The sequence below is a fragment of the Salarias fasciatus genome, chromosome 3, assembly GCF_902148845.1.
Source record: "Salarias fasciatus chromosome 3, fSalaFa1.1, whole genome shotgun sequence".
Taxonomy (NCBI): domain Eukaryota; kingdom Metazoa; phylum Chordata; class Actinopteri; order Blenniiformes; family Blenniidae; genus Salarias; species Salarias fasciatus.
In genome coordinates, this window is record NC_043747.1 from 18,884,443 (window position 1) to 18,911,146 (window position 26,704).

At 41.4% G+C, this 26,704-nt stretch overlaps 1 protein-coding gene across 4 annotated transcripts in view; it reads right to left on the bottom strand.

Annotated features, from left to right (window-relative positions):
• The window catches only part of LOC115386028 (GTPase IMAP family member 7-like), a 632,686-nt gene extending 616,103 nt beyond the window's left edge, over positions 1-16,583 (bottom strand). For 2 of the 4 annotated variants that reach the window (XR_003931244.1, XR_003931243.1), the window contains exons 1-3: positions 16,283-16,583; positions 14,956-15,087; positions 7,456-10,935 (exon numbers count right to left, since the gene is read on the bottom strand). Coding sequence is in view for 1 of the 4 variants with exons in the window: in XM_030088215.1 (XP_029944075.1) it covers positions 7,456-7,462 (7 nt within the window). In the remaining 3 variants the exon portion in view is untranslated. Of the gene's footprint in view, positions 1-7,455; positions 10,936-14,955; positions 15,088-16,282 lie in introns of those variants that run through there. The other 2 variants (XM_030088212.1, XM_030088215.1) reach the window with 2 other exon arrangements.
• Between the last annotated feature and the right edge of the window lie 10,121 nt (positions 16,584-26,704).

The following is a 26,704-nucleotide window of genomic DNA, read 5'->3' on the forward strand; positions in this document are numbered from 1 at the left end:
AACAGATGCCCGAGCCACCTCAGCTGGCCCCTCTCGATGTGGAGGAGAAGCGGCTCTACTCCGAGCTCCTCCCTGGTGACTGAGCTCCTCACCCTATCTCTAAGGGAGCGCCCAGCCACCCTACGGAGGAAGCTCATTTCATTGTTTTATAATGACTTTAAAGTCCTCAACTCATCCTATACTTAAGTTTTATTTTCACTGTACCGAGACAGTGTAATTTTGACAAAACCTTGGATTTTCTTCCCTTTTTCCATGATTAAAGCATTCCAAAAGTTGTTACTTGAAAAAAATATTTTGCTGAAAACAAAGAAAAAATAATCATGTATCTGCAATTAAAAGCATATGATTCCATAATATATCTGTGAATCAAGTTTTCTTGTATGTTGAGATTTATTTATTTATTTTTTTATTTTTTTTAGGTGGCTTGCCCTCTCCAGGTCGGTGGAGAGACCCTGGCCCAAGTGGAGGAGTTTAAGTATCTTGGGGTCTTGTTCACGAGTGGGGGACGGATGGAGCGTGAGATTGACAGGTGGATCGGTGCAGCGGCCGCAGTGATGCAGTCGTTGTATCGGTCCGTTGTGGTGAAGAGGGAGCTGAGCCGAAAGGCAAAGCTCTCGATTTACCGGTCAATCTACGTTCCCACCCTCACCTATGGTCATGAACTTTGGGTCATGACCGAAAGGACAAGATCCCGGATACAAGCGGCTGAAATGAGCTTCCTCCGTAGGGTGGCTGGGTGCTCCCTTAGAGATAGGGTGAGGAGCTCAGTCACCAGGGAGGAGCTCGGAGTAGAGCCGCTTCTCCTCCACATCGAGAGGGGCCAGCTGAGGTGGCTCGGGCATCTGGTTAGGATGCCTCCTGGATGCCTCCCTGAGGAGGTGTTCCGGGCATGTCCCACTGGGAGGAGACCCCGGGGAAGACCCAGGACACGCTGGAGAGACTATGGGCTCTAACTTCGTAGACTGCGCCGAATCCGCCCGCTGTCAGCGGAGCGCAAAAAAAGTCAACGGGGCGTGTCCAGAAAATTGTGCTAATTTCGTGAACCAGGCGCAGTCACGCCTCCATCCCGCCCACCTGCGCAGGTGGCGCAAGAGGGAGGAGAGAAAGTGGGTTTAACCCAGCTGAGCATAATTTGACCAATCAAATGAACACCCCTCCTTTTTTTCAAATGCACTGCAGCGAAGGACACTGCTATATTAACATGATGAAATACATTTTATTTCCTGGCCTCAATACTAAACCATGGTGGAGCAACAATGTATATGACTGTATTTTGAAATAAATAATCTCTTGAAGAGCTTGGGGAGCCAGACAAATGAAATAAAAATGCAGACACCCTGCATTTAGCGGCTACATACAGACTTTGTAGGGAAAGGGAAAATCTGTTTTTATTTGTGTGCATCATAACTCTTAAAGATACATTTGGGAAAGCACAAAGAATTATAGGTGTCTGCACGCCAATCACTCAGCGCAGCTGCACAGCGGAGCTGGGTGAGTCTACTTCGGACTGCTTCTGTTGTCATCAGATCAATGTCCTCTGAAATGATTCCCTATAATTCCTATCACACACATGGCATTCCGGCCATCCCAGACAAAGGATAATCATTTATGAGAGAATGGTGGCGACATCTGCTACCTGCTCCGTCCTCCGCTCTGCTTCACGTGTTGCCGGCATTCTTACACCCCCTCCAAAGGCCGCTATGGTCAGCCAGGCATACATATGCAGTGTTTTTGCACAGGAGCACATCAACAGGTTGCTTTTCTGTAATGTAATGTATTAGAAATTAAGATAAAGAAACAAAATATTAAATCAAGAGGATCAGCAAAACTTCTGCCTCATATCTGCTTTATTAATGCCTCAAATCAGGTTTTAAAATGTATTGAACTTTTTACAGTGCGCATTTGCGCAGCATACCTCTCACTCACACTCCGCGCACTCGTTTCCCAGATACACACACACACACACACACACACACACACACACACACACACACACACACACACACACACACACACACCAACACACACAAAATAGTTGTATTATTAACCGTCAATAATAATCAGGAACATATTAAAATTAGTAAAATAAGTCTCCCCGGCTGCGCACCAGGACTGACACCTTCCCACACCGACCCGTCCTCACCCTGCTCATTTTATTCTGGGACTGCAGGCTCCACAAGACAAAGGTATTTATTCAGAAAATATGTTCGTTCTAAAATTAATTTTTGGAAACGAAAAATACATGGTTTGCTGTACTTTAATGGAGGATATAATATTTTACCTGAATCTGTAACTGGCACATCTGGAGACGCTGCAGTGCCTCTGCTGTCAATACCGTGTTCACTGTTGTGTTCAGATTTATTACATTAGTTTAAAAAATAATAATAATAATAATTTTACACCATTTTATATTACTATTATTTAGTTGTAAACTGACAGCAGCCTACAGTAATTCTCTACCTGGAGGTGACGCGTGAGCGCTTCCATGCGCCACTGCAGGTTCTATGCTGGACTGTACAGCAGCTGGAGGTCGGTTGGGTATTTTGAGGGCATCAGCATTATATTTGTTTCGCTGTTTGGTCCGCGACTGTTCCGACTCTGATTCAGAACGTTCCTCCTCTTCACTCCAGTCAAGATCGCTGAAGTCCGACACGTCTCCGCCATCCGGTTCCCCCACACTGACCTCCTGTATCATTGCTAAAGCTTCTTCCACCTTATATCTTATTTATGCCTGGTTTTACTATCTTTCTTTTGGGATTTGCTTGATATTTTTGGCCATCTGTCTGATTGTCTGCTGTCAGAGCTAGCCCCCTGTTCAGATGCGCGCATGAACCAAAACAAATCAATCACAGAAGAAAAAAAGCCCCGTGAAGTGCATCTTTTTAATCAGTCTAATAATAATAATAATAATAATAATGATAATAGGTCACAGACCGCTGTTGGCCTTTGGAAGTATAAATGCTTTGTAATATTATTTGTGTCATTGTTAGGACCTTATTTGCTTCAGAAAAACATATAAGACACATATTTAGGAAAAGTCAAAGAATTATGCTACGTTCACACCGGACGCGTTGCAAGCGTCACAGGCGTCACTGACGCCTCAAAGTTGACGCGTGTGAAGTGTGGAATTCGACGCGTGTTCAAATTACACACGACGCTTGCAACGCTGGCGACGCGCGGGAGTGGGAGGAGCTTGTGTACTGTCTTCATGTTGACAATGGCGGAATCTGTGCCGAAATCGATCTGCTAAAGCTGATTTCACTTTAGCTCTAAACTCTTCAAATGTATAACTTTATCGAGATTTTTTTTTTTAATTAGGCGACAAAGTGGTCGTTTAGAGCCCGAGTGTGACGTTTGTTTGTCCGAATACCAACTGTTTATGATTTTCTTCGGGTGAATTCGGCAAAATGTAAGCCAGCCGCAGTGAGCGGCTCCAGCACGGAGGTGTCAGAGAAGCAGGGAGAGAAGCAGAGCACACATGAACCCTTGGCGGGCTGTTCCCCCGACCCAGCGGCCCAGCCTCCGACCGGCTTTGGCGGCGGGCGACGCGGATCACACCGTCGGCCGCCCCCGCCTCTCCGACCGGCTCCTCGGCGACCCGCAGCAGGACCGAGACGCGCGGTCTCACCCAGCGGTCCTACAGAGCGGGCCCGCCGCTGGGTGAGACCGCACGTCTTCGTGTGTGCCCGCCGGCGAGCGCAGAGTTTCTCACACCCTCTGGGGCCGGACCCAGATCACGGGGCCAGCGTGAGGATGAGGTTCGCTTTCGGCGGTACTTCCGCCTCTCCCAGGCCCAGTTTGACGAGCTTCTGGCCTGCATCAGCGCTCAGAGTGCTCGTCTGTGATTGGATGACGCGCGCGTTGACGCTTCAAATGTTCAATTTTCCCAACTTCAGGCGTTGACGCCCGCAACGCGTGACGTGCATGACGCGCTTCGCCAACGCTCGAAAAGCTCGGAAAGCGACTATCGAAAAGCGCCTGATGCGCGTCAGGTCCGTTGAAGCTCGTCCACCATAGACTTTGAATGTAAAAGCGACGCCTGTGACGCTTGCAACGTGTCCGGTGTGAACGCACCATTAGAGGACAGGGGAATCATTCTTAACAGATTTATTTGAATTCTAAAAACCCAAACGGTCTGTCAGAGCGTCTTGGATGTTCTAGTGTTAAAGAAGATAATAAAAACAATTATGTGCTTCATGAGTGATTTTGTGTATCTTTCATGACACTGACAAGCTGAAACCCTGCCTCTGAGGTTTTCTCAGACAAATTATCATCAGATCCTCCTCCCCAGCCTGCTCACACCTTCTGCACTAAACTCTCACTGCGCCCAGCTGATTCTGTCGACCCTTCCCCCTGGTGCGCCGCCACGCCCATCTCGGCACAAGTGCAGCAGACCAGTCAGAAACCCTCTTCTGCGCCTGTCGAAAATAGCAATGCGCTGCCTCCGCCGCTGATCATTGCCAAGTTGCGCCGTCAAATTAGAGCCTTATGTCTCTCGGCTGGCCTGGGAACGCCTTGGGATCCTCCCAGAGGAGCTGGAGGAAGTGTCTGGGGACAGGGAAGTCTGGGCATCCCTGCTGAGACTGCTGCCCCCGCGACCCGGCCCCAGATAAGCGGAAGAAAATGGATGGATGGATGGATGGAGATTTATTTTCTCTGTTCTGCTTTTCTCTTCAGCCTTTGATTTTCTCTTTATATTTATTAATTCAGACATTGTCTCGTCTGTATTCGATTTGACCTGTTCAACTGAATCTGTTCCAAAGAGTTCATATCCTGCAGGATGTCTGAGTTTCCTCTGCAACACATGGAAAAGCTCTCACGGCTGCAACAGCTTCATGAGCTGCTCATTTTATAATGTAAAGTAAAACGACTTTATACGCTACTAAAAGCACTGCTGGTACACCTCCCAACACGTTTTTTTAATTCAGTGTGCAAGTGTCCCAGACACTTTTCTTTGCCTCATCTCTAGATCTGGTCCACCTCATCTCATCTCTGATATTTCTCTCCACTGCAAGCAGCATCTCATTGGTGTAGCAGCTTCCTCCATTTTGCTGCACTTTTTCATTGATCGTGTAGAGCAACTGTCTGATCTGGAACTGGTTGTTTCTGTAAGGATCTTGCAGATTGTTGTTCCAGTATTTATTATCAACAACATGACAGCGGCCACCACATTTATCCGAAAGCTCTTTCAGCTTCTTGTTTTCATGGACAATCTCTTTGATTTCCTTGCCCAGGGGAAGCTGGTCACCATGAGTTAAGACGAGAACAGCATATTCAAAGACCCCTTCTGAAAAAAGCTCTTTCATTTTAGTAATAACCTGGATATCAAGCTCAGTGAATTTCTCCACTTTTAGGACAACGAAAAAAGCATGAGGCCCAGGTGAGCACTCTAACATACTAGTCATTATCTCAGATTTGAGATCTGCTTCATGTGTGCTGTTGTACAAAAAACCAGGAGTATCAACCACTGTGATTTCTCCATTTCTTTTGGTGGCTGCTGACATTTACCTGTACCATATGGAAAACTAATCACTTCAAACACATTTTCTCCAATCAAGGCATTGCCAAACTCGCTTTTTCCTGTTCCAGTTCTTCCCAGCAGGATGTAGGGTGACCATACGTCCTCTTTTCCCCGGACATGTCCTCTTTTTACGTCCTGTCCGGGGCGTCCGGGCGGGTTTTTTGAATTCAAGGAAATGTCCAGGGTTTACTGTTTCTCATAGCACGTGAACGTAAATTGACCAGCACTTTGCACACAATACTATGATACTTTGTTGCACGATGTAATTACCAAGAGGCATCTTGTGAGCTGATCTGTGCCGCGCACACACAGACGTACAGACACACAGATGGAGCGGAGCAGACGGGGCTTCAGACAGCAGAACACTTCTTCTGCTTCTGTGTTGTTTAACGACGGATGGCACCATTTCAACAGGCGCATTACCCCCTCCTATCGCTATAGAGTGGGATCAGAGAACAATCTAAATTCTATTCATTAACCCCGTTAATACAAGGTATGAGATCAATGCCCGGAAAATGCCTAAGCTTAAGAGCACCTCCTCAGATGAACTGCAAAAAAAAATTTCCAACATACTGAGATGACAAATAGAATGTAGAAGAGAAGCAGGATGAAGAAAGCAAAGATTAAAAGCATATATCTTTTTTGTTTATTAAGTTATTATTTTGGTGAGACTCTTATATTCTTCTATCTTATTACAGCTATTAAGAAATATATTGTTGAAGCTGGATTTTCTGACAGAAGAGTACATATTTAGAACATTATTTAAAGCTATAGTGCGTAACTTCAGTCGCCCTCAAGCGGAATTCTGCGTTCTTACAACAATAAAGCTGAGACTTCCACATGACGTACGCCCAGCTGTCCCCGGTGTCCCCCCTCCCCTTCTCCCCACAACCGCTGCACGGTGATTCGCGTTTCCACTGCACGAATCACGTTGGAAACGGTTTTTATTCTGTGTGAATAAGGATAGCTGGTGAAAAAAAGATGGACTCTTCTGAAGAGTAATTATTGTTTTCTTTTTTTTTTTTGCCACAGAAACGCAAATAGCTTATTACAAACGGAGACAAGGTGCCTGCTAATTTGTAACTGACAGGTTAGTGGATGAAAAGACCCAGTGGTACTCAGCGGAATTCATTTGTTGTCCGTTGGTCTCCGGTAGCTGCTTCTTGATGAAAAATGAAGTGTTATACAGTGTTTCCTGCAGGAAAAGGGTTTGGCTGGGGGAAAGTGTGTGGTGTCGCTGCTAACACTGCTCACTGTTGAATAATTATACAGTATTCTTCATATTATGCTTATCTCGTATTCATTATATTATTTTATTTACTATTATTCATATTATGCATGTCTTTGTTTAGGTATAGTGTGTTTTCGTAAACAGGTGTGGAAAAAGATGTATCCTTTTATTTTTTCTGCCTTAGTCACTCTCTTTTTATTTTTTCCTTTCTGGTTCTTCTTTTATTTACAACATTCACTTGGCAGCCTGCCAGGGGCAGAGGTCACCTAGTCTGAGTTTTATTTTTTCACAGATGAAACCCACGTGACTAGTGGTGCAAAATATATTGATGTGGGGAAGTCCCTAGCATGTATAGGTGAGACGCATTGAAAGTCTGAAAGTCCTGATAAGATGCACCAAGGGGGGAGGAAAGGTGGAAAACACAAAACGTACAGGTGTGCCAGTGTGTAGGTCCCCATTGAGTGACAGGTCGATAAAGTTGAGAAAAGCCAGATGCAGGGGCATTCCCAGAAAAACAGTATAAATAGAGGGAGCTGAAATCAGTCTGTGCGCGGTATAATACATTATAAGTTGTTATAAACACTCATAAATGATCCCAATGCTTTATAACCCACTATACATCATTGGGTTAGGATTAGGGTTAAGGGCTAGGGTTAGGGGTAGGGATGAAAAATAGAATTGGAATTGGGCCAATATGTCCTACCTTCCATTCAGTCGAAAAGATGAAGCGGTTCAAAGTTGAATGTAGGTTGAGGAAATTGGTCGATTGAGAGCTTTATTCCTCCTCCTCTTGCTCTGACCTGCTGTCTGTGCTGTTGTAACTGCAGTCTTATATTTACTGAACTGGATTTGCTTTTGGTTTCTGTTTCTTGTAAGGCAATTTCCGGACAATCTTTCTAACAATCTTTTTTTATTTTTTTTTTTAAGCTACCTCATAGTAGTTTTCTTGGTATAAAGAGAAATGTTGAGAGACTTCTATAATATAAATGTCTGCAATCAACACTCTTTTGGCTGAAATGTAAAATACTGAAATGAATGCTCTGGACACAATTCTGCTCTCAAATAGTTATTTTAAATGCCTTTTGTCTTGAAAATGGTCTCTTATTTTCTAAATATTTATTTTATGATTTCATATATTTCTTTACCTTTGTGAAGCACTTTGAATTGTCTTGTGTGAGAATGGTGCTGTGCAAATAAACGTGCCTTAAACAAGAGACTGAACCACAAACTTCGCCCACTGGAAACTGAATGACTGACTGTAAATCACTTTGGGCTAGCCAGCTGTTAAATCAATAGAAAGTATAAGCGAACACCATTTAACAGAAGTCTTTATTTGACAGCTTAAGTCAATAAAATCCACCTTTGCAGAAAAATGAAAAAAGAAATCAAAAACTTGTGACACCAAAACATCCTTATTGTTGTTTAATACACTCATAGCCAAGTGACAAAAACATGCAGATATACAGTAGTTTGAAAATAAAAAAAATTAAAAAAGAAGGTTCTGGCTGGCTTTAGAATATAGCAGAATAGAATAGATGCATGCATGTTGCATTTAATTAATTAAGGTCAACAGACACTGTTGTGAGTCAACAGTTTCAACACATTTCACTGAAATTATGACACATTGTGTTGTAATTTTTCAAGCATTGTGGACTGATGTGTGATTTCTGACCAGTTCAGACCTGCAGCAATAAACACACAGAACAGATATTGATCCCATTGAAAAAAGGTTTTATAGAACCTTGATTTGTTTTGCTCGATGTTTTTTTTTCTAAAATTTTTTCTGCAAACAGTTTAATGTGTTGGTGTAATGTAGAGCTGCTGTAATAAGTAAGGCCCTGTGTAGAGTTTCCCTACTGGCACTTTAGCATCTTTAGCTTTCTTTTTCAACATCAGTGCAGCATTATAATATAATATAATATAATATAATATAATATAATAGATAGATAGAACTGACCGTGTATGTTGTCAAAAAGAGATTTCAGTTGTTGAGACTGAAAGAAAATCCCTTCTGTGTTTCCTGGTTGCTCGCGTCAGTGTGGCTTGCAGGTTTATTCACATTCAACTGGTTGGTTTACTGACTTGAACAAAACAATTAATGTGTCATAACAGGGTGTGTAGCATTTCTCTAGATCCTTGACTTTAAACAGGTTTCACCACAAATGCAATGCAACACAGTTCATGGGATAAATTCACTAACCTGAGTGAAGGAGCTAAAGTAGCTGAAAGTCATGATGTGATGACTGACTAGTGAATTTTCAGTGACGAATAGAGGAGAACAACTGAAACATTTGTGGAAATGCAAATAGTTTCAGTTAGTTTAATTACAAAGAGGTTTTGCTTCATCTTACATGACTAATGTAACTGCTGAAAATAATATAACCAAGAACCATACAAATGATTTCAGCTGATTTATTGATTTCATTTTGAAAAGGTTTGGAAGTAGAGCTGGAAACTTTACATTTTAAATGAGAAACAACAGATCACAATGTTGCAATGCTCTTTTATGTATGTGCGAAAATAACATCATTATGGTACAATAAGACGTAAATAGAATAAAAATATTCCTCAAATGATGTCAAAGGTCTAACTTATTTCCATCTTTTAATTCATTCAGAGACTTTGTAATTACAATTTCAGAAAACTAGAAAATGAAATCAAATGATTTGTAGATAAACTCAAGTACACACAATCAATACGCAAAGTAAATGAAAACAATCATCTGTTACATTTACAAAGCAGTTTCCAAGAAAAAGAAGTAAACAAAAAGCTGAATTCAAACAAAATATCCTTTGATCAAATCTGTCAGGGAAATGATCAATATTGATATTTAAAATAAACAACAGTAATTGATTGAAATAATCTTCAACAATAGATATTGACAGAAGTTTTTGGAACATGCTCAGCTAACTTCTGATTTAGAGAGGGAGTTCTCTAGATAGTCAAGAACCCAAATGAAATACTTATCATACTCATACCGAATCTTACATTGGGGACAAATGTTACATTTTCTTTCCTTTTTTCAGACTATTTCCATCATTGACTAATTTCAAAAGTTGTTCCCTTAAAAGATGTTTCATCCACCATTAGAGAAAAAGTATATCTGCAGTCTAAAAAAATATTCCATAATGTGTCTGTGAATAAAGATGAATTGATTTTTTGTTGTTTTTGTCTTATCTCATGTCTCCAATTTATTCAGCCTTTGGCTTCATCCACCCCCCAGCTACATAACCTCCCATAGCCCCTGCAGCACCTCCAACAGCTGCCCCTGCAGCAGCTCCAGTTTTTGCCCCTGCAGCAGCTCCAGCAGCAGCCCCTGCAGGACCTGCAACTGCTCCAACTGCTGCTCCAACTGCTGCTCCAAGAACTGTCCCTGCAGTAGCACAAGTGAGACCAAAAACTACTGAAAGAACCTTTTTAACATTTTCTGGTTTGCCAAGTGAAGCTCCTAGTAAATGTTCTGGGTCAATATCAGCTGATTTCTTGAAGAAAAAGTCGGTGACATTTTTCTTTGCCAACTCTCTGGATCCGGTTCGCTCCTCCTCTTCTCTGATTTGTTTCTCCACTGCAAGCAGCATCTCATTGGTGTAGCAGCGTCCTCCGTTTTGCTCCACCATTTCATTGATTGTGCAGAGCAGCTGTCTGATCTGGAATTGGTTGTCTCTGTAATGCTCTGGCTGGTTGTTGTTCCAGTATTTATTATCAACAACATGACAGCGGCCACCACATTTATCTGAAAGCTCTTTCAGATCCTTGTTGTCATCGACAAACTCTTTGACCGTCTTGTCCTCATCAAGCTGGTCACCATGAGTGAAGACCAGTACAGCATATTTGAAAGCCTCTTCAGAAAATAGCTCCTTTATTTTAGTAATAACCTGACTCTCGTGCTCAGTGAATTTCTCCACTTTGAGGACAATGAGAAATGCATGAGGTCCAGGTGAGCACTCTGTGATACTCTTCACTATCTCAGGTTTGACATCTACTTTATCTCTGCAGTTGTCAAAGAAACCAGGAGTGTCAACCACTGTGATTTCTCCATTAACTTCAGTGGCTGCCTGACATCTACTTGTACCAGAGTTTGGAGAACTATTCACATTAAACACGTTTTCTCCAATCAAGGCATTACCAAACTTGCTTTTTCCTGTTCCAGTTTTTCCCAGCAGGACGACTCTCCAAGGTTTTTCTAGAAGAAAACAACAAACCAACATCAATTTTAATAAACATGTGGATAATTATTTCATACATTTGTTTTATTACAAAATATGTTTTCAATCAGAAATGCCAAAGCATCCCAGAATTCCTTGTGTCTTGTTCTTTGTATGAACTCATGTTTAAGTCACTGAAATGTATTTGATAACTTCCACATATTCCAATGTTTTCTTTAACATACGGTTTGTGTAGACTCCCTGGAAATTATATGATAAAGGATGACTTTATGACTGTCATCATGAAGAAGAAGAACAAATGAAATAAATTAAAGCTGCAAGCAGCATTGGATGGTATTCAACAGATTCTCAAAGAATCAAAACCGTGTGAGTCATTACAACGTTACTAAATCATTTAATCATTTGGATCAGCAGATTCTCCTCTATCACAGAGATTGCTTTTAAAGCCTGTCCAATGTACACCCTTTGAACTAATATCTTTCAGAAATATTATGGTCAAAGGCAAATTGCAGATTTCCTATGGGTTTATGGTCCAGGGTATAAGCGAGTGATTTGTAGGTTTGATGAGACAAAGAAGTGAGCGCTGATTTGATCTCTCTACGACAGGGGTTTTCAAAGTATGGAAGAACGAGGCCACCCTGAGGTACCACAATGCCTGTGTGTGCCTCACACTTTGAAAAACCACTGCTCTACGACATTCCTACAGACTGTGATGGCCATTGTAGTGTTTTCAGGTGTTCTGGAGTTTTCAACATTCTGGAGTGTCTTTGGATGGTGCTACCAAACACGTTTTCACTTAAGAAGCTAATTTTTCCAGTTCATTAAATTGTTAGTCCAGTCATGATGTCTGTGCCAGTTTTGAGATGGTTTAGTGTATCAAATTTGTGTTCAAAGTGATGTAAGTCCTATTTTTGTCATGTTCAACATCGAATTGCGGCCAACCTGTTGAATTTAGATCAAGTGTATCAGTGCGAGATTTGTAGATCTTGATGAGATGAACAAGTCAGTGTTGGTTTGATCTCTCTATGACATTCCCATTAACCATGAGGGCCATTTTAATCCATTTTGGGATATGTGTGGCACTAGAGAGCTAGTTTTGGCAGTGAAGGGGTTCATTTTTCCATTTTAGAAAATGTTTCTCCGTTATGCGTATGCCAAATTTAGTGAGTTTTGGTGCTGGTTTAGGGGATCAAATTTGGGGTTCTGTGGGAGTCAATAAAAAGAAGAAGATGAAGAAATAGAGTAGAGGCCTTACAAGGCAGGCCTCCATGATTCACGGAGACTTGCCTTTCGCTTGGTCTCATAATAAAACACTAGAAATACAATAGAGGCCTTGCTGCAGGCAGGCCTTTCGCTCAGTCCCTCATTAAAGCTGCAAGCAGCCTTGAATGGGTCCTCGCCACTTGTGCATCACATGGACATTGTCAGGACCTGAATGTGATCAAACATGAAAAATTTAGAGCTGACTGGAGCATGCACACCCCACTTCCTGTTTCCAGCAGGTGGAACTATAACCAAAGGCTTTACCGTCATATGCCTGTGATCAGATATAGCTTCTGAAAAAATGTTTAAAATTTCAGCCAAATTGAAGCATGTGAATGCCATTTCCTATTTCCTCCCCCCAGCAGGTGGCACTTTGACCAATGATAGTGATTATCATGTTATACTGATCAGATGTGAACTCTGATGCAGCATGGAAATTTTCAGCCAATTTGGAGCATGTGCATGCCACTTCCTGTTTCCAGCAGGTGGAACTATGACTGATAGTGGTAATTATCTTATGGTTGTATCAGTCTTGGACTGTGGTGGAACATGTGAAGTTTGAACCAGATCAGACCATGTTCATGCTATTTGCAGTGCACTTCCTATTTCACGGTGAGTGTGGCCGTAGCCACGCTCTCATATGGTACAATGAGTGACGGTGTTGGTATGGCTGTAATCACATCTGGACTGCAGAGCAATGAGTTAAGTTTGAACCACACCGGAGCATGTTTATGTTATTTATAGTGCACTTCCTGTTTATTGGCAAGTGTGGCCACAGTCTCGCCCTCAGATTGTATTAGTAATCATCTGGCTGTGATGAAGGCTGAACTACGATGAAAATTGCAAATTTTGAAGTAGATTGGAGCATTTTCTATTGATTTACACTCCAATTCCTGTTTCCAGCAGGGGGCGCCATGGTCAATGGTCATTATTCTCATGTGGGCATGATCAAATATGGACTCTGATGCAACATATAAAGTTTGATGCCAATCGGACCATGTTCAGGCTACTTACAATACACCTCGTATTTCATGGTGAATATCAAAATTTGTGCCAGTCACGCCCTCAAACTGATGTCAAAGATTTTCATCGCTCTTGCTGACCAACCCCTTTTTTTTTAATCAACATGCCAAATTTCAGCTCATTTGGAATTACCCTGTAAGATTTGTTACCTCTGGAACATGTCATGCTATTTTTACATACTTCCTGTTTCCAACAGATGTTGCTATGGTTGTGATTCGCTCGGGACTCTGATCAAACATATAACATTTCAGGAGGATCTGACCATGTTCAGGGATTTTACGCTGCACTATGGCCACACCTTCGGGCTTTTGCAGAAGATTTCCATAACTTTTGCGCTCCAACCCCTTTTCTATCAACACGCCAAATTTGAGGTAATATGAAGATATGCCCAAGGAGGAGTTTGCTCAAGAAAATTTGTGAATTTGGGTCAAAATTGGCAAAAATTCACCATATTTTACAAAATGGAGGACTTCCTGTTGAGTTTTGGGTATGGGTCCTTGAGACTTTTCTGTGCGTCTTGACCTAATACATATGTGGAAAGATTTTTGTAGCTTGAGATGTGACGTCGGGGCTGAATTTTCTTCATTTTGCAGGTGGCGCACTTATCCACAAGATCTATGCATGTGGCAAGTCTTACAATTTTTTCATATATGTTTACCCCCCCCCCCCCCCCCCCCCCCCCCGAAAAATGCATCAGCAGGTGGCAAAGAAAATAATAATAAAAATTACTGCAAATTTAAGAGGGCCCTACAAGAGGGTGCGTTGCCCCTCGGACACGGACTCGGACCCTAATTATTTGTGTGCAGTGGCAGTGATGATAGCTTGGATAAGATGTGACTCTTACTTCACCAACAGAATCTCTTGCTGTTTAAAATGTTAGAACCAAGACGCTTCTAGTCACAAGCTCTCTTCACTAACTCTGTGGACATAACAATGAATTTTAAGTAATATTATGTTGCTGGATTCCACCCAAGGATTTTATTTTCATAATTTGTCAATGTTCCTCCATATGTCATCATGTGCACTCTACATACTATTAAAGGGGGTGTATCGTGTAAAATTCACTTTTTGTGTGTTTTAACCTTGTTATGTAGTTATGTACTCACCAAAAACACCCCCAAGGAGTTTTTTTTCCCCTTCGTGCCTGTGTGTTTGAGCTTTCCTCGTTTTTCTGCTGCCCAGAGAGGCAGCCCCTCCCGCACCCGTGAAAACGCTCTGTTTCCCATGTTGACGTCACACGGTGAAGATGGCCCCCTCCCCCGCAGGCCCTCAGCAATCAGTGTTGCCACTTTTTGTATCTCCGATTACGGAGATAAACTTGAACCATCGTCTGAAAGCAACAATCAAGCAAGAGCAAGAGTCTGAAGAGTCTGCGCTTGGTGAGTTTCTAACAGGAAAATACATTTTCACGTGTCTTTGTGTGTAGAGAAGCTAGAGCTAAAGAGCTAAAGCTAGTCAGCGTATGTGTTTTGAAGCGCTGATTGGTTGAAGTACGCTGTCAGTCAAAGTCCACAAGGGGAGAGGCGGGATTTTCAGTGAAACAGAGATTTTCTTTTCCGGGTTTCAGAATTAGCCCGAGAAAATCTTTAATTTCGCACAAATTCACTTTTCCTTAGCACCAAAAATAAACTATTACCATGTTAATACCTATACTAGGGTTTGGACTAGCTGCAAAAGCATGATACAGCTCCTTCAAACAAATTAAAAAAAAACAAAAAAACATTGTGTCAATTTTTGGGTGTGTTACCTACCACTAAGAAGTATGAATGTCGGATGAGAAGACATCTTGATTGTGCGTTTTCTGTCTCGTTTCCTTGTTTTGAGTTGCTTTCTCAGCTGTTGTTTGTTTTTTGTTTTTTAATCTTGTTCTTGCTGGCTGCAGTCTAATCAAACAAACACACCATGAATAACACATTACGGTTTCATAGACAGAATATGTTTTGATGCAAAACAGGACATGAAGTATGCCATGTTGCTCGATGAAAACAGCTGCCAATAATTGAATGGAAAAAAAAATTCTGACCTTAAGGTAATTTAAACAGGAAGTGCAGTACTAGACTGTTTTATGTCATTGAATTCACTGGAGAACATTTCTGTTTCATTTGCATTTTTTCACTGTAAACACTGAAATAAATGCTGCTTTCTGGGTTAACTGACAAAGTAGTGTTGTTTGATCGAGAGAAGAGACATAAGCAGCAGCTCTGTTAAAAAATCTCTGCATCTGGGTGTGACGCACACACAACTCCCATGATGATCACCAGTGGTGGGCACAGCTAACCAAAAAGTTAGCTTCGATAACTGTTCTTCCGCTTACTGAAAAGTTAGCTTCGATAACGCCAAACCGATAAAGTGCGAAAAGATATAGCTGAAACTAACAATATCCGCTAACGCCTGGTTCACACAGGATGCGCCGCGCGCGGAAGCGGCAGCAACGCACACCGAGTTTCGGATCGAACTACGGTTAATAGGCGTGGGGTAGCACAGCGAGCGGAGCAGCTCACGCTCTGCAGCACACCTGCTCTGCTCCTCTCTATTTTCTCAGCGAGCCCTGAGCGCCGAGAGCGCATAGGGGATTATTTGTTGACGTCGCGCCATGATGCAAGCACGTCCGCGAGTCATTCAAATATCCCCGGAATCTTGAGTTCCGGGGCTTTCTAACAGTTTTTGAATCGTTTCAATCGGACAAACGGATTGGGGGTTATATGCATTACAATATCCATGTTTTTTCGAAACAATTTTCTGTGTTTTTTAACCGCACAGAAGAGACTTTTCATTACTTTGCACAGTAACAGAAGCACAGAGGCGTTCAAGTACCCTCGGAAACCAGAGTCGGTAACATGTAAATTTAGTGGACGCTAATTAGTCCGCTATTGTTTTTCAAAGTTAGCTGAACAGCTAATCCGCTAATGAAAATGTTAGCTTTGCTAATTAGCGGTTAGCTGATTAGCAGACTGCGCCCACCACTGATGATCACTAATTGTCTGAGATCTTAGTGAGATGGAAAAGTGAAGCTGAGATCTTTATTCAATAAAAAAGAAGAAAAAGAAGAAGAAGATGAAGATAAATAATGTGGCCTACCTTGCAATCAGTCCCAAAGGAGAATCGGTGCAAATTTGAATTTAGGTTGCAAAAATGTCTTGATTGACAGCTTTCTTTCTCCTCCTCTTGCTCTGACCTGCTGTCTGTGCTGTAGTGACTTGCTGGCTGCAGTCTTATATTCACTGCTCTAGATTTACTTTTGGTTTCTGTTTCCTGTCTGGCGATTTCCAGTAAATCCTTCTAATAATTCTGGTTTTTTAACCACATCATAACAAAGCAGTAGTTTTCTTCAAATAAAGGAACATGCTAAGTTCTAGAATATAAATGTCTGCAATCAACAGTCTTTGGAGTGTTGTGTTTGTTGGAGAGGGTGTTCCTCACATTAGAAAGGGTGGGGTTTAGTCACGTGAGGAGGTGTGGTGCACTGTTGGTTGGGTTTAAAAGGGCGGAAATGATCTGTCAATGGGTTGCTTCCTGAAATGACAGCTGTCACCTGTGTGTTGTGAATAAACAACACCCAGCTCTACTCTCTCGTTCGTCTCCTCCTTGTGTGACCGCACAGCTTTGTGATTTCATGTATTTCTTCACCTTTGTGAAGCACTTTGGATTGTCTTGTGTAAGAATGGTGCTGTGCAAATAAACAAAATCACTTGTGACACATAAACATCTTAATTGTTGTCTAATACACTCGTAGCCAAAAACCCACTGAGGGTGAATTCCAATTCTCCCCTTAGCCCTCGCCCTTGGCCCTAGCCCTTGGTATTGCATGTTCACGTGAAGTGGTAGCGGTGTCCCGATTCTACTTCACACCCCTTCAGACCGAGTGGTAGGGCGGAATGCTAGGGCTATCTGGCCCTTGAAACGGAGATTATCTGAGGGCACACTAGAAAACGAGGGCTATGTGAAATTTCCCACATTGCGCTGGGAAATGGCGAAGAAAACATCAGCAGCAGCTAAAGAAATCTACAATTGTGAGTATTTTTTGTTGGAAAAAAACCCCGCTATTTTAAGGTCGCTGCAATGTTACGTGACAGCCAATAGCGGAGCAGGCGGGGGGGGACGGAGGGGGCGGCTGCCCCGGGCCCACTGATGCGTGGGGGCCCATCCTGAAAGCGGGGGGAAAGTGTGCTGAAGAAAATGGTACGGAAGGAAAGTTGGATTCTATAACAGTCGCGTTTATGAGGATAAAGTTGTTTTAAAAATAAAAATGAAAAAATGCTCGTTCATGTTGTCTGTTGTTTCATTTTCCCGGAGGCGCAGCCTGTAATCCTCTCGGTTTCGCTTTTGCCGTAATGCGTAGAATATGTGCGCACCGCTAAATAACGTGTCGCTAGTGACTTTACTGCGGTCAAGCCAGCCGGCGCTCTGACAAACACAGTCAAGTGAGCCGACACGTTATTTTTGCAGTGCGCACATATTTTACACATTATGGTAAAAGCAAAACCGAGAGGATTGCAAAACAAATGTTGATCATAACCTTGTTCATAATTAATATAAGATGCATGAATAATGTTGACAAAAACTAAACTGACTAACAAAGTAAATTAAGGAAAGCTTGTCGTAATGCTGCTTTTCAGTCAATAGGTCAAATGAACTGGGAGATATTGAGCTCAAATGCTGCATTTCTCTTACATATATATATATATATATATATATATATATATATATATATATATATATATATATATATACATATATAATTTTATTTTATTTTTTTTATTTAAAGCGAAAACAAAGAGGTGTGTCTAAAAGAGACACTACAGTAATGTGATTCACAAGTGATTTGTAGTCAATAGGTCAAATAACCTGGGAGCTGTTGAGCTACAATACTGTATTTTTTATAAAATTATTAATAAAAATTATTAGGAACATTAACAGAGGAAACAAAAGACGTGTGTCTGAACCAGATGGGATGGGATTCACAGGTGATTTGGAGTCAATAGGTCAAATAACCTGGGAGCTGTTGAGCTACAATACTGTATTTTTTATAAAATTATTAATAAAAATTATTAGGAACATTAACAGAGGAAACAAAAGACGTGTGTCTGAACCAGATGGGATGGGATTCACAGGTGATTTGGAGTCAATAGGTCAAATAACCTGGGAGCTACTGAGAAAAAAAAATCTATTTTTTATAAAAATATTAATAAAAATTATTGAAAATGTTAAAAGCTAAAACAAAGAGGTGTGTCTGAACCAGACAGTGTAGTACATTACATACATTGTACATTTTACATGGCATTATCTGCTGCATTTTTTTTTAAGCGATTATGTTTTAATGGGGATGTTTAGGCGACAACGGCCCATGGAGAATTGCTTCACCCCCCTGGGCTGGGACCCCTGCTCCGCCCCTGGTGACAGCTAACTGTGTAGGGTTAAGTGCATCTGCTCATGTAACGTTAACAATTAACTTGTTTTAAGTTCTGCACGACCATGACACCTTTTAATGATATTACCGTTTTACATAGTTTTATATTGTGTGTCCATAGAGTTGAAAATAATGGGATCAGGATTTACATTGGGCTTTCATATTCAGTGTGTGTGTGTGTGTGTGTGTGTGTGTGTGTGTGTGTGTGTGTGTGTGTGTGTGTGTGTGTGTGTGTGTGTGTGTGTGTGTGTGTGTGTGTGCCTATATTATAATAAAATTTATGTAATGAATTTGGAAAGACCCCAGGAAGAATAGCTACTGAGATTTCAGTGGCTAATGGGGATCTTAATCAACTAAACTAAACTAAACTGCAGCCTACTTTTCTGCTTTGAGCGGATAAGACACCCGAAAATATGCCATTTGTGCTCCCCTAGTAAAGTAAGCATTACCGGAGCATTATGCAGTATCATGGACTGTAACATTAACATCAATGAGCACCGCTGGGATCATATGATTGATGAAGAATGAAACGTGTGGGTTGTGAACGAATAATTCCTTCACAACAGTGTAGCATATCAACCAGACAATTGTGAAAACTGTAGTGGGTTGGCATAATTCACCCACGGAACATTGTTCGTGGGTGGGTTCCGCACGGACTACTATTTTTGTTGCACTACCGTTTTACTTGTGCTGTAAGTTTTTGGCTTTTCATTCATTCATGTCAGTAAAGAGGCTTGCTCCAGTTTTCGACATTCCGCCTCAGTCTCCCTCTCTTCAGCGCTACAAAACGTTATATAATAAAATAACTAGCCTGGCAGCATATTACAACAGCACATTACTTGTGCTTTTATTCACATATAACAGCTGTACCCCTTTTTTGTGTCATAACTTTTCACTCATATTTCACTTTGCTTTTTATACAGGGTGTTTCTCAGCAACCTGGGACTTCAGGAGAAGGTCACCCCTCAGCAGGCTTAAAAAAAGTGGGAAAATTAAAAAAAAAACAAGGTAATCAGAGGAATTTTAATGAGATGCATAACAGCTCATAATCCTGAAGTCCACTTCAGTCCACTATAAAATGGTCCTGAAAACATAATATAATGATTTGCAATGTGGGGTTTTAAATGTGTTTGTTGCAGGACCTAAAAACTCCAAAATCTGGATCAGGAACTGATAGTGGGGAGACAACGGCTGCCACCTGGCAGTTTTTTGAAGACATGCAGGAGGTGCTGGGTGCCAGGCCTTCGATCGACTATCCTCTGTTGGTTTCATCCTTTGTGGCTAATGAGGATCCTGTTCCAATTCTTTTGGTAAAGCTACTGAAAAGCATTACAAAAAAAAATTAAACAGTAAAGTGCTGTGTTTATGTGGAATGATGTGATTAGTGAAGCTACAGTTTTATTTTTGTGGCCTTATCACCTAGTTCTGGCATATATCTCCCTCTCATTTGTTCCTTTTTTTATTTCTTTCAGGAAATGGTTGAGCCCAGAATGATTGAGACCCCAGAGCCGAGCCCCTCTTTCACCTCCACTTCAGGCATCGCCTCGACCTCAGGGAGCACCTCGACCTTAGGCACATCCATGGAAACCTGCAGCTCACCCTCCACTATGGCTACCTCCACCCCTCCAACCCCTTCCCTTAACAAGAGGAAGAGGAGCAACAACCTAAATTACTTTTTGAAAGAGGAAAATGCAAAGGAGCAGAAGTGCCACAAAGAGAGTGAAGCCAAAACTGAGTGTTTTTTGAGCCTTTTTGCCAGATGCAAATAATTAATCCTTGTCCATACCATGGTGTGTCGGACCCTTTTGCACATTTCATTATTGTAATGGTTAGTTAAATATATAAGAGAACGTTTTTTTTGTTTTACAGAACTACTGGTTTGACCAAAATGTTTATTTTGGTTGTTGTGCAATATTGAAGGTGGATGTTTACACACAGCTTAAACCTTTTACATGTTTATACTATTTTATTAATTTTGGAGCAAAAGAAGTTAAAACTGTTGCTGGTAATGCCAATTGCATAATAAAATGCATTCTTTCCAATTTGTATGAATTATTATTAACCTTTTTACGCATGCACACAGAAAAAGCAGAAAAAAACAATCCAATTGCCCAGGAAAGGGAGATTAGCGCAGCTGGAGACGCATCGTAAATAATACCGGCGTCATTTTACTATGTCACGGGCGACTGCTGATGACATAGGATGATCTCGAAGGGTTGTCCCATTTCTTAAGGGGGAATTCAGGCCCTACCCCTTGACAGTCCGTTTCAAGGGGTAGGGCTAGGGGAAGGGTTAAGGGCTATTGGGCTAGGGGAAGGGATGAAAAATAGAATTGGAATTGGGCCTGAGAGTCCCTCGGAGTCACTTCAAAACAAGGGGTTGTGGCTTCTGCTGGGAGGGGGAATTCCTGACATTAGAAGGAGCGGAGTTTGTTGACGTGGGGAGGTGTGGTGCACTGACGGTGGGCGTAAAAAGGTGGAAGGGATCTGTCAGGTGGGGCTTCCCAGGATGACAGCTGTCACTCGTGTGTGTGGAAAATAAACCTCACTCGATCCTACTCCCCTGTCCATCTCCTCTTTCTGCGACCTCCAAAGTACCACCTGAGGAGGGGAGACTGGAGTACCAGCAGGCATAACAGTAGGCAGAGTGTTTACTCTGATAGTATTCCAGTCATTTATTTAAATTTTCAGTTGTAGCTGCTTCAACTTCTCTGCTCTTGACTAGGAAATATCTATGATAAACGATAGGTAAAATCAGTTACATTAAAACAGACATTAAAACAATATTAATAAAAGTTTAGTCCCTCTCCATTGAAATGATCAATTATAGCCTGTAATTATAGCCTGTGGGCATTTCTATTCAGACAAATGACACTCAACTACAAAAAGACATGAATCATAAAGCTTTAAATGATGACGTCATTATTTGTAATTTAACGAAAACACACTAAACAAAACATGCATTTCTCCAGATATCATTACTATCTCGGCTAGCCATCATTTTCATTATCAAGGCAACACAGTCATAATTTCACCTGTTGGTCCAGGAACATGTCAAACAGCTGCTTTTGTTGAGTCCTGCCTGGCTTCTGGCTCTGTTGCTGATGCTGGCTGTATATCTTGCTCCGTCTTATCCTCGACTCCATCCTCCTCTTCCTTCTCCTCTTCTTACTTCTCCTTCTCCTTCTCATCCTCCTCCTAACTAAGCCTCTGATGCTCTCCTATCATCTCTTTTTTCTTAAAATAAGAAATGTCTGTCTACTTTTTCTTCATTGTCTGCAAATGACTGACATAACATACGAGCAGCAGCTGAGGTTAGCTATGTGACAGTTAAACAAAACCCGTCTAAAGGCCGCTGTAACAGGTGCTGACTTAGCACTTATATGCACATGTTACAACACATACTTCCCCCTCTAGTAACTAATTTCCATCCGTTCGGGCAGCTGGTCCCCCTTAGTGAAGACAATCGCTGCATATTTCAAGACGTCTTCAGAAAAGAGTTTACAGATTTGTGTGATGATGTCTTCCTCCTGCTCCGTGAATTTCTTGACTTGGAGCCAGATGAGAAAAGCGTGCGGCCCCGGAGCACACCCTATCATACAGCTGAGTCTGGAGGCCTCCACGTCCTCCTCAGACCTGCCGGGAGGAACAATCCAGAAGTGTCGATCAAAGTGAGGACTCTGCCCTGGACAGATTTGGTTTTGCTCTGAGAAAAACATGTTTCTAAGTCACTACTCTATTGATGTTGAAATGTTTTTTCCCAAGTATTGCGTTAGCCAGACTGCTAATCTCAGATTGATATTTTCCCAGACGGGCAATCCTCCATTTGGCACTAGTCTAACAGGGTCAAATCTTTGTGTGTTTAATATGTTTTGGTGCATAAGTTATTGTTATAATTACACGAAAATCTGTGTGGGAGTTTATTTTGTGTACTTATTAGTATTATTATTATTATTATTATTTATTTATTTATTATTTTTTATACCTGGGAGTTGGGCCTCCAAGTCAGTGTGGGGAACTCTACTTTGAGGCTGTACCCGTACATGCCTGTTAAAATGTGACACCCCTATTATATGTAGGGTTCCTGCAAGCTTACTCTCCCCTTTTTGTTGCTGATCTCCATGGGAGAGGTGAGCAGACCTGCAGTTGGGTTTTGTTCTGCCATAAAATTTGTTGAAATATGTTTGTCGTTAACTTGTGTGGGGACACATTTATGTGGAGCCAAGTTACCAGAGGATTTTGTTTTATTTTTCACTGTTCAGATGAAAACGAGACTGCCTCCGAAGCAACCATCGTCTGAGTGTTTTCATACACACAAGACAATGCAGAGTCACACGCTATCGGTTTCACTAGACTAGGGGGAAAACTAAAATCATAATTTTTCAAAGTAAGTCATATATATTTCCACGCTTTTCCAGAGTGTTTAATTGGTTTCAAAAGCTCAATAACAATAACAGAAAGGTAAAAAAATCTAAACTTATAAAAATCCATACAATGACAGATTACAACACTATACAACAGATTACATCACTATAAGATATAAATACAACATTAGTAAAATAACGTAAATAAATGAAATAACTTAATAAATGTAAATACAGTAAGACACATGTGCAATTGTTCAGATTACAGTGTGTATCATTCAGATGTGCAACAGACAGTTTGTACACACTAGAATAGCCAACATGCAGATGCAAGTGTGTGTAATAAAATGTGTGTGTGTGTGTCTTAAGGTACCACCTGAGGAGGGGAGACTGGAGTACCCTAGAGGCAGGAGAGACTTATCTTGGTCTGACTTAGTGTGTTTGTCTTTATCTTGTTCTTGCTGGCTACAGTGTGATTAAACAAACACACCAAAAAACAATTATACACATTATTTCGTAATTGATTATCTTGTGCTGTAAAACGGAATATGAAATATGCCATGATGCTGGACAAAAACTGCTTCCAGTAATTGTGTGAAAAAAAGGAAAAACATTCAGACCTGAAAGTAACTTAAAACAGGAAATGCAGGACTCAGCTGCTTTGTGTCCTTTAATTCACTTTGAGAACATTTCTGAGTTTCATTTTCAGTTTTTTGTTGTAAAAACTCAAATAAATGTCACATTCTGAGTTAACTGACAAAATAGCGTTGTAGTTTCAACACAAGGAGAGACATAGCTCAGCTAAACCCCTGGATCTGGACATCATACATACACACACAGAGAGTTACAATCTTGTCAAATGTGGTAGAAGTTAATTTTGCACTTGCAAAATGTTTTGGAATTGTGAGTGTATGGAAAGTCAGAAAGCCTTCCTTTAAAATTTATTTTTTTTTAATAAGAAAATTAAAACCCAATGAACTACCTTACATTAAGGATAAATGTGACCTGCCTTCCATTCAGTCCCAAAGAGGAATCTGTGCAAATATGAATATATGTTGGGAAAATGTCTTGATTGTGAGCTTTCTTTATTTGTCCTCTTGCTCTGACCTGCTGTTTCTGTTGTCTTTTATTATAATCTTGTGGCTGCAATCTTAGATGAGCTTAACTAACTGGTTCTTTCAGATTCCTTCATTCCGTCATACAATCCTTCTGCTATTTTTACAACCCAGTCTCACGGCAGTTCGTGATATGAATCACGAAACCTCGTGTTTCCTGTCACTTGCGGCTTTGTGACTGAAAGCTTTTTTTTTTTTTTTCAAACCTGTCTAGTCCAGCATCAAAGCAGCAGAATGGAGATCTGGCTCCTATTATGTGTCCAACAGATTTGTTCTTCCAAGAGGAGCTTACAAGTATAAGGCTCCTCATTTAGATGTTCACAGAGTTGACACGGTGCCTGTCTGGTCTGCTGACAAACTTTTTTTATGTATTATGGTGGTTTTAAACAGGAGTTAGTGGAGTCACGCAATGCAGTGTCTTCAAGGGACATGAACACAGCCTACTTATCTGTATCGGTAAATTTTCAGCTTATCGCCCAGGCCGACACTGACTTGAAATAAAGAGACACTTTGTTGAAGTCAGAGGCCAAGAAAGAAAAAAGTACTCATGAAAAGTGAAATTGTGGCATAGATTTTTGATAGTCTGACTGATTTCACAAGTGCTACAGGTTCCTAATCTGTTGATTATTATCACGATCAATGTGTGTGTGCCTGTCCCTTTAACATTTCCTTCACTACCCCCATCACTACAGGACAAAGTTCAAGACATCGATAAAAACATTCTTTCAATACTTTCCGCTTTAATTCATCCTAAAGTCTCTATTCATTGTATTTACCAGACTGTATCTTTGCTTCTATCTTTTGCTATCTTTCTTCTATCTTTGATCGGACAGGTTTGTTCAGGTCATGGAAAACTTATCATAATAAAAACAGATGAGACATCTGTCACGCAAACCAGAATGCCATAAATACCACTGTGTTTTGAACTATTCACACCAAGTCACAATATGTCCACTTTCAGACACACAATCCATCTCAAAGTCATGTTCAGATTATTGCATATGACATGTTATCTTGTAGGACATCAGTAGTCATCAGTAGGACATCAAATGCCCTGTTTTTTCAGAATTGAATGTATGTGTCTGTTTAATTATTATTTTTATGTTTCCATATGTAACACTGAAGTCCCTGTATGAGCATTTGCAATGTTAAAACAAAATAAAAATTAAGTTCTAAAAAAAAAAGATATTCTTCCATCAGCAGTTTTCACGTGCACTCAGCCTGTTACAACTCCAGGCAAAGAGGAGCAGCAACTCTGAACAGCAGAAGGTTAAACTTTTCTACTGAAAGTTCAATCATAGACCCAGCAGGCAGATTTATCATCATCACATTATCTATCCAAACGTTGAATTCTGTAGTGCTAATGTGTATGGACCTAATGTTGATGACCCCTCCTTCTTTCACTCCCTCTTCTCCTCACTGGATGATCACTCAGGTCACACACTGATTTTAGGAGGGGATTTCAACGTAGTGTGTGACCCAGGAATGGACAGGCTCAGTACCACAGGAAGCCAACAAGCCTGGCAAACCTCAGAAACTGTGAAACAATACATGACGGATTGTGGTCTTTGCGATTCCTGGCGCTCTCACCACCCCACTGCAAGAGAATACACATTCTTCTCTTCAGTTCACCATTCGCACTCTAGATTATTTCTTAAAGGTGTAATATAGGATGTTCTATTTGCTTTGAGTTCCGGGTGGATCATCAGAATAACTGGTGGGTCTGTTTGTCAATCATTCTGACGAGGTGCTTTCGCAAGGCCGTTCTACGTGCTTGCTCCCAATAAGATTCTCCCATTTGCGCATGTGCATTCAGAGTGTTTATGTAGCTGTTTCAGCTAGTACTTACCGATGGCGAGTCTGACATAAAGAAACTGTAACTGTTTTGGAAAATAAGCTTTATGAGAGAGGCCGATCGCAGAAACTGTAAACAGAGCTGTGCACGCCCGGAGAAGATGAGGTCGCGCTCGCACGCTTTCGCCATTGATAGGCGTTTCCTGGGACATGCAGGAGAGCAGGGCGGATGGTCTTGGGGGATACGCGTTTTTCAAAAAGTGAGTAACAGACGTTTGGCTTCATCTTTTCGAGAAAATCCTATATTACACCTTTAACTAGCAGCACACTGATGAATGACATCTCAGAAATCAAAATCCATCCTATTACTATTAGCAATCATGTACCAGTTTCATTTACTCTCAGAAATAAGAAGAATAAACCACCGCCCTGCAGAGCTGCCACCGAACCCGAGCCTAGCCTGCAACCTAGTGCAAAGCCGACCCAGCAGAAAGGACAGACTGAGCCACCGAAGGGGCCGTCACATCCAGCCAATAAAACCACATAAATGTATGTGGAGATGATCAGTCAGCTGCAGCACAAACATCATTTATAGACGCTCCCTTAAACATAGCCCAAGAAGTAGGCAGGCCCCTGGTAGAATGAGCCCTCACTCCCTGGGGCAGCGGGAGGAACCTGCTGCTGTTGGTGGAAGAAATGGCCTGCACAATCCAGTGAGAAAGCTGCTGCTTAGACAGGGCCTTACCTCTTGCTGGATTAGCAAAGCAAACAAATAACTGGTCACAAGAATGCACACTCGTGTACGGTCAATGTAGGTGTGT